Genomic DNA, 8,690 nt, shown 5'->3' with positions numbered 1-8,690 from the left:
GCGGAGGCTCCGAGCACCTCGGGAGCGCGGACCCGGCAGGCCCGGGGTGACGTCTTTCCACCGACTCCCAGCCCCGCGCCCGTCCTGCCGGCCACGGAGGGTGGTGGGGGCGGTTCGGCGGGAAGCGCAGGGCCTTCCTGCAGACTCGGGCTTTCCGCAGAGGAGCGCTTCGAACCCGCCTCCTGCGGGGGCGACAATCGGCGGGAGGGTTGGGCGGAGCGGGACGGTGTGCGGAGAGTCTCCTGCTGTGGTCTGGTCCTGGTCCAGATCCCAGATCCCAGGTGGGAACCGCGGGGCGGGGGGGGGGGCGGGTAGCGGGCAGCCGGGCTTCAGGGAGGAGCCCCGCCTTCCTGCAGGCCTCGCTCGGGTCTCCATCCCTCCTCGCGAGAGCGTGAGAGCGGCTGGCTGGGCACAGGGCCTCTCCAGGAGTTAGAGCCTAGCTGTAGATTTTACAAATGTAGTAACAGAAGCGAAAGTAGCCTCAGCGTTCCCCGAGGGTCTGACGTCTCATTCGGTTACATCCCCTCCCAGAGAGAAAAAGGAAATAAAGGAAAATTTCCCTTTACCACTGTAGACCTGGTATCTGCTTGCATGCCTCTGGGGACGGGGATCTCATTATCTTACAAAACCGTACCTTGCCCATAATCGTGTTACGATTTGTAGATTAAAAATCAAAATGGTTGTTTAATGTTGTTATTCTGTCCTTTTATTTAAAAGAGAGCCCAATAGGGCAATAGTTGTGCTGGTGGGCTTTTGTTTTTAATCTGGGAACCCAGAGCTGTGCAAAAGCGGGGTGGGGGAGGAGGGCGACACTGGGTATGGCGTCCTATCGTCCAAGACCCTGGGGCACTCCTGGTGCTCCGGGGCCTCCTCACTAAGCCCGTCTTTGCAAATCCAGGGAGCATCGGGCCCTGCCCCAGGCCCAGGGTCCTCGGGAAGCCGTCGGTGTGGAATGAACAGCCTGGAAGATTCCCTTTGGCAACATGATCCTCTGAGTAGTCTCTGAATTTCTTTTACTGGGAGAAGAAAACTTTTTTTCCAGCCAAGAAAGTTTGGCAATGGAGCAAGTGGCGCTCCAGACGCAAGCGTGGCTCCTGGAGGTAGATCCCTGCCGCTTCCTGCTGGTCCAGGGGCCTCGTCAGCTCCCAAAGGCCGGTGCTTTCCCGAATATACTTGGGATGTTGTTTTCCTCACCCTGTACTTTTGGGGTAAAAGCAACAACAAAAGGTAAAAGAGGAGCGCCTCTGTCAGCTGGCTGAGTAGGAAGAATCCCTGCGGGGTGGGGGAGTGGGGGGATTACCTGTTGCCTTCTGTAGGGTTGTAAGTATTTATTCAATGGAATAGCTCCATGCTTTTGAACACTTCCTTCTGGTCAAGAGATGTGAACCTAAATTACTTTGATATTTTCTGTGCTCACATAGAAAACATCCAAAGTGTCTTCATAATTTTAAAAAGAGACACTAGTGCGCGGCCGTGGGGAGAGGCCCGGAGTCGCCTGGCCTCAGAAACACACTGAGGAAAACTAGTCATTCCACCTTGGACAGCCAATATTTTACAATAAATTGGGGTTATTTTTATTTAATGTAACTTTCAAGATTTTAAACACACAAAAATGCAGAGGGAATGTTCACAATTTTGATAACCACAGTTGGAGATAGAAACATTCAGAAACATTCATTTCTCATAAGATTATAAATATTTGATACTGGAACTGTAAAATGCACATTTTACAAACTAAAAAAAAAAAAAAGAAAAACTTTGCTTCCTGTGAAAAAGGCATATCATTTCATTGCGTTTCCTAAGCAGCAGATGGTTATTCACAGAATGTTAAATTACAACTTTTTGATTTTATAGTTCCTTCTGAAAAAGGTTTACGCTACTATGTACAGAGTGGAAGTGTTGTCAACGTAAAATAAAGAGGTTTAAGGCAAAGAGAGAAAGTCGCCCTCCATCCTCAGGGCCCGCAAGGCCTGTGCGGCCAGGGCACCCCGCGTCCCGGCTGCGGGAACATTTGGACGTGGCTCTTTTCTGTGCACTAAACAGAAGACAGTGTGGCGTTATATAGAAAGATAATGTGTTTGTTTATATATATATGCACTCGGTGAGGATATATGGAATATATTTAATTTACACTGTACCACACCTTCAAAAAATAAAATGTATATTTAAAAACAAAAGACAGAAAGTGGTAAGAAATCGTTATTTACACGTTTGTCCTTCCTCTGGATCCCTGAGGACTCAGAGAACCTTTAAAAGTCAAGGTAGCCATGTGTCCCAGAACTGGGGGCTCACATACACCTGTCTGTGTACACACCTACATACATATGTACACACCTCGAACGCTCTCTGTAGCAGAAGTGACCACTTACAAAAAAAGGAAGGGCAGAAAACAGAAAAAAAAAAAAAAAAGCAAGGAGAGGCCACCTCTGTCAGGAGCCTTCTCCGCCACTTCTGGGGCCTGACGGGCTTCTGAGGGGCTGGAGGAGCAGCAGGAGAGGCCTGAGCCTGGGCTGGAGGGAGAAGGGTCACCCTTCTGCTCGAAGCCCAGGCGCTGAGGCCGCAGAGTTGGCGCCAGCTGTGGGCGGAGGGGCAGGGGACAGCAACACAAATACAGATGCAGACTAGCACTCACGGGCCTGGTGCGGGAGGGGGCGGGAGAGAAGGCAGGAGGAGGGATGGAGCGGCTTGTGGGGAGGCTGAGAACCACTGTGGGCCCGCTGCCTAGCATAGGCCCTGGCAATAGGCACAGCCACTTTCCCCCCCGAGAGGGCCCTGCTCCTCCAAGGACCCTGCAGCCCCATCCCCACCAGGGCCCTGCCAGGCCAGGCTGAGGCAGGAGCGGCCCCTCCTGTTGCCCATGGCACAAGCATACAAACAAAGTGGCAGAACTCATAGACCAAGTAGGAGCTATTTATTCGGTTCACAGTTGTGTGAAATGCAGCAATAAAAATCTTTGGACTTCAGCAAGTTGTTTTAATTTTTCTTCTTTTGAAATTAAAAAAGCATCCCATGTCCCATCTGGAACTTAGGGGATTAAAAAAAAAGATGAAACCCTAAGCAGCCCCCTTTCGAAAAAAAATAAAATCATAAAATTAGCATAATCTCATAAACACACAAAAATAAAAAAAATATTTTATAGTCAGATATTTTGGATTTTACATCACCTGTAAATTATATACACATAGAATATTGCAGAACCATAGCTAACATATGATCTTCCCACTAGGAATGCTGGTATAATTTTTGTACACTTGCCCTTTTTGATAACTTTAAATTATTGCATTGTTTCACGCGCACAGAGACACGCAGGGAGAAGATGGCCTATTCGCTGTCGGACTTGCCCTCCTTGGCCGCGGTGGAGTGGTTGTACAGGCCCTGCGCCATCAGGTGCACCGCCAGCGTGTTCTTGTTGCCCGTGGCCTTCTTGATCTTGGCGCGCTTATTCTGGAACCAGATCTTGATCTGCGACTCATTGAGGCCCAGCTCCTGGGCTAGGCTCTGGCGCCGCTGCTCAGTCAGGTACCTGTTGGTCTGGAACTCGGCCTTGAGCCTCTGCAGCTGCTCCGCGGTGAAGGCTGTGCGTGGCCGCTTGTCCTCTTTGTTGGGGTTCTTCTTCTTTGGTTTTCGAGACCTGGGGCCTGGGGAAGTGTGGAGAGAGAGTGCTGGTCAGGGGCTGCAGACCTGCCTGCTGGCTCAGACGAAGGTCACTCCACCAGCGCTGGGGGGACGCAGGCTGCGGAGGGTGGCGACCAAGGTCTCTGGGCTGGATTTAGGGGGACTGGGCACGGGCTGGCAACCACCATCAGGTCCCAACCCCCGGAAAGAAGGCTCTGGGCCAGCGAAGCCTAGTGAGGGTGGAGTGGGGCGCAGGGCAGACTGTGTGGAGAAGTCACCAGATAAAAGGGCAAGTCCTGGAGGAAAGCAGCCCCTACAACCCCTGGCCTGGCCTTCCTAGCCCTTCCTGAGGCTCTGTCCAGGAGTAGACGGGTAGGCATAGGTGCTGGGCTAGAGACAGGGGAAAGAATGGGGGGTACAGAGTAGCAGGAGAAGCTCTGGGGGCTGTGGAGGGGCTCCCACAGGAACCTCACAGGGGACGCCCACAGGGTGCGGAGGGCTGTGGGTCCTGAGAACCGGGATGGCAGGGGTCCATATCTCCCTCCACCCCACCCCCCACTGGCCCTGTGGGCCCAAGTTTATTGTTCCTTTAAGAGCAGGAGCACAAGGGTCTGCCGGGTGGAAAAGCAGCCTTGCCAATCCAAGCTCCCCCTGCACCCCCACCAAGTCTCCGTGGTCCCCCAGCACAGGAGTGAGGGCCTGGAAGCTGACCCCAGCTGCCCGCCACACCCCCTTGCCGGAGCCCCCACTGAAGCCTCCTCAGGCTAGGACCTTCCCCTCACTTGTAAAGTGGGGTAAGGCTCCCAGGACCCCACCATCTGCAAAGGCCCAGCAATGCAGAGGGAAGCATTTTCTTTTTGTTGGTCAAGCTCACTCAGCCCGGAGAGGGTGTGTGAGAGAATGTGGAGGCTGCTGGGGGTGCGGGGTTGCACCCCTGGGTCTCCATCTGTGAAGTGAGTGAATCAGCTTTGGGGAGCTCCCCACCTCAATGTCTACAAAGGTGCCTGTGGCCGGAGACTAGACCTTGGGCAGCCAGAACCCCAGGTCCCCACCCAGTTCCCACCCCACCCTGCAGGCTGCACACCCCCCCACCAGGACCTGGGGGTGGGGGTCCACAGCTCCAGGGCTGTGCTGAGCCCAGGGCTGGGGACGGTCTGGGGACCCAGTGGGTGTGGAGGCTGACCCAGCCAAGCTCTCTCTCTGGGGAGGTAGACTCCCACAGAGGGGCCGTGGGCACCAGAGAGGGGTGGCCAGAGGCTGTAGGGCTCAAACTCCCGGCCCACACTCCCGCTCTCGCCCCAGTCACCATCCACGCACAGTGGAGGGCACCAGCACCAAAGCCCAGGCCTGGCCTTGATCCCCACGGTGCAGATTGGGGCGGCCGGCCAGGCTCCGGCCTCAGGAAGGGGCAGGGGTGGCTCCGTGAGGCCGACAGGACCAGGCGCCTGCACCTGCCTCTGGTTCCAGGAGCCGGTTCAGTCTCCACTCCCCCCTTCGCCCCAGAAGCAGCACACTTACCCCCCAAACTCCTCTGCTGCCGGGGTTCCTGCAGACACAGAACAGCCCCCCCCCCCCCCCACACACACACACTAGTTTACGGAAAGAAAATCTCTCCAAAAGCAGAATTTTTAGTTCCCTTTCTTCCTGGATTTTCTTTCAAAACGAAACACGTAGGAGTTTCGGAAACAGAACCAAACCTCAGCAAGAAAACTCTGCCTCGCTCTTTCCTGAAACCCCAGGAACACGAACGTGATCTCACAGGGTTTGTTGTTTTAAGTCCGGGAAGACCCGTTACCAGGCTCCTTGGGGCTGGGTTTGGCGGGCTGCTCCTGGGCGCACAAAGCCAGCGAGGCTGAGGCTCCTCGCGGCCCCATTGTGAGCCACTATGTTAATTAAATATTAACAAAGGAGGGAGGCGAGAACAATGGAGCAAATTTCAGATCTAACTGGAGAAATTTGGGTTTCATGGGAGAGAGACATACGAGTCTGCAGCAAGGCAGCCAGGGGTGCCTGGGCTGGCTGCGGCGGGGCACACAATCTCCCCGAACACTGGAGGGTTTGGGGCAGGGGGTCCGTTACCAGCTGGGCACAGACCCGCACTCAGTGCAGTTGGGGTTTGCAAGAGGACTTGGCCTTGGCTTTTTAAAACCCAGACCTGTGAAAGCGCCTCCAGCACCTACACAGCACTCTCTGCAACCTGCCCCTTCCCTGCCCGGAAGCCTCCGGGAGGAGTTCCCTTCTCTGGGGGGTACCGCAGGTCCCCCTCCTCCGAGCTGTGTGCGAGGTGGGTGCTGCACTCCCCCGAGGCGCGCAAATAACACTGGGATGGGAGCAACGGGCGCCTGTTTCCGCCATGCCCTCTCCCGCTCCCCGCTCCGTCGGCGGCCCCTGAGAGGGGCCGAGGAAAGAGCTGCATCTGGGGTTTCTGGGTCGCAGGATGAATCTAGGTCTGGGGTGAGCTACTCGTGGGTCCTGGGTCTCTAGACTGAGTTGGAAGGATCGGAGAAGGGGTTGAGCGGCGAGCTTCGGGCCAGCTCCCAGCCAGCCCCGTCTCCCACCAAATAAACTCCAGGTAGGGGCTGGGGGGCTGGGGGGACTGGGGCTGCGCGGAGAGGCCTCGAAAGGCAAGAGAGAGCCCAGGTCCTGTCGCTCCTGCCGTTCTAAGAAGTCTGTACACCTCGGCGAACGGATCCTGCACCCGCCCTCCGGGCCGCAGCCCGGGCCAGCGGCAGCCGCACAAAATGTCGCTGTGTGAGTCTTTGTGTACTTGGGGGGAGGGGGTCCTCCCCCGGTAAATTCCCGCGCCAGCGCCGCCCTAGCCCCGCGGCTGCCGCGGCCGGGTCCCCCGGGCTCACCTGAAGAAGGCCGGTCCGAGTAGCGCGTGCAGTAGACCCACGCGGGCCAGAGCATGGGCTGCGCGCCCAGCGTGGCGCTGGCCTGCGAGCTGTCCGAGTCTGAGCTCAAGGACAGGTCGCCGCCTCCCAAGCCGCGGGCCTTGAGCGCCCCGTCCAGGGGGCCGCTGGGGTCGCTGCCTTTCTTGGCGTCGCTGTGCAGCGAGAGAGCCTTGGAGCCTCCTTCGCCTTCGCCCGGAGACTCGCCGCCGCCGCCTGGCAGCGGCCCGCCGGCAACCGGCGCACAGGGCGCTCTCGGCCGGGGCTCCCGGGCGGACCCCAGGAGCTGATCGGCGCCACCCGCGCCACCGCCTCTATCCGCCCCGCCCGCCCCGCCTTCGCCGCTGCCTCCGGCGCCTCTTCCTCTGCCCGCGCCGGCACAGCACGTCCCTGCGTCCTTTCTCCGGCCGAACTCGGGCCGCAGGATGTTGTCGATGAAGAAGTTGGTGATGCGGTGAGGGTGCTGGTGGTTGCCCGGCACCTGCAGGACCGCTGGCAGCACCAGTGCCCGACGGCGTCCGGTGTCCGCATCGCCGGGGCTGCTGCCGCCACCGCCTCCCGAGCCGCCACTGGGGCTGGATTCTGGCTGCCACGGCCCCTCCGCCGCCGCTGCGTCGCTGGGCTTGGAGTCATTCTCCTCCATGCTGTTTACGACAAATCCCAAATCGTTTCTCCAGGGACCCGTCCAATCAGCCCTCGGCCCGCTGGCGGTGCACAAGGGGACCCCCGCAGCCGGCCCGCGCCTCTACCCCGCCGAGTCTTCCACCGGCGTGTGCAGGGGCCGCGGCCAGGGCCAGGGTCCTAAAGCGCCGGCCGCGCTCGGAGCGGAGCCGTTCCAATCCACGAGTTGAGTTCGAAAATACCGGGAGTTGCCCCGCGCCCAAAGCCCGGGGATTCAAGAGTCGGCAGCGCGCGCGGGCGCTGGGCAGTCACAATGGTCCTGCAGGGATGCGGGGCGCCTCCGGGCTCCGCGCTCCTCTCCGCGCGCGGCTGCCTCTGGCTCCGGCGCTGCCGGCGCTGCCGCAGCGGCCGCCCGGGGCTGGAACTGCGCGCATGCAGGCAGCGCGCTCCTCGGCGCTTACGCCCGCCCGGGCCTGCCCCGGCCGCCGCCGCCTCCCGGCCGCCCTCGCCCGCGTGCCCGGGCCGGCCCTCGAGGGTGCGGGGCGCCGGCGGTCAGCACGTCCGCCGCTGCCAACACGCACATGGAGGCCCGCGGGCCCGCGCTGCGCTCGGCCGCCGCCCCGCTGCGGGCCCGGGCGCCCCACCTGCGTGCGGCCGCGCCCCCGCCGAGTCCCGCCGAGCCCCGCGGCCCGAGCCGCATGGGTGAGAAGTGGAGGCTGGGCCGGGCCGGGCCGGGCTGCCCGCGCTCCCTCGCCGTCTGCGCGCCCTCGCGGCCAAGACCTCCGCGTCGGCTCGGAAATTTCCAGGCCACTTAGCGCAACCTGAGACACTTTCACTCTGGATTTTGTTCTTATTTTTAACAGAGCCCCCTCGAGTGACGTCGCGGGCCGGTCTCATGGACACGTGCCTCGGGCCAATGGCCGCAGCGTCTCGCACCCACGTGACGCGCCAACCGCGGCTCGGTGACAGGAGGCTCCCGCCGCCCCGCCGCCGCCGCCCCTCCCTCCCTTAAAGCAGCCGCATCCTCTGGCTCCGGGTGCGGGAGCCCCGAATCCGCGAGACCAGGACCGCGTCCCTGCGCTCGACCGCGCTTTCCCCGTCGCTGGGACCGAAGGAACCCCCGCGGTGGCATTCTCCGGTCACCCTGGTTAGCGTCTGCACACACGGTCTGGGAGATTGCAATTTTTAACATTTCCATATTGTTTACCGTGGGGAAAAATCCCACAATTCCTTGCACAAAAATGCATAACTCATATTAAATAGGCTGCCGAGATACAAAGGGACTTTTGTAGCCCGTGTTCCTCGCTATGGAGAGGGAAGTTGTCCCTTACGTTTGACTTTGGTGACCGGGCAGATTTCTGTGTTGAACGCAGAGCTGGCACACAGGACCCTCCTCCTGCAGACACTTATTGTAAGTGTGCGTGAGTGTGCGTGTGCGTGTGCAGAGCGGCGCGTGCAGAAGGCAAGGTCCCCTGGGGACACCCATCCTCAGGAAACGGGCAGGTGGACCCGGAGGAGCGCGGGAGCAGATTTCGGGCTCCGCGGAAGGGAGAAATAAAGGCG

The 8,690-nt window shown here is 59.4% G+C and overlaps 1 protein-coding gene across 1 annotated transcript; it reads right to left on the bottom strand.

The window, feature by feature from the left end:
* Positions 1–2,766: 2,766 nt before the first annotated feature.
* On the bottom strand, positions 2,767–7,375 carry LOC139001317 (homeobox protein engrailed-2). The gene is made up of 2 exons (XM_070403003.1): positions 6,471–7,375; positions 2,767–3,638 (listed from the first exon to the last, which is right to left on the bottom strand). Exons 1-2 carry the CDS (start codon positions 7,147–7,149, stop codon positions 3,322–3,324), a joined length of 996 nt encoding a protein of 331 aa, XP_070259104.1. The 5' UTR covers positions 7,150–7,375; the 3' UTR covers positions 2,767–3,321.
* Between the last annotated feature and the right edge of the window lie 1,315 nt (positions 7,376–8,690).

Source organism: Myotis yumanensis, unplaced genomic scaffold, assembly GCF_028538775.1.
Source record: "Myotis yumanensis isolate MYYU_CA2020_CCGP unplaced genomic scaffold, mMyoYum1.0.hap1 SCAF_376, whole genome shotgun sequence".
In the NCBI taxonomy this organism is placed as follows: domain Eukaryota; kingdom Metazoa; phylum Chordata; class Mammalia; order Chiroptera; family Vespertilionidae; genus Myotis; species Myotis yumanensis.
This window is presented reverse-complemented; position numbering and strand designations above follow the sequence as displayed.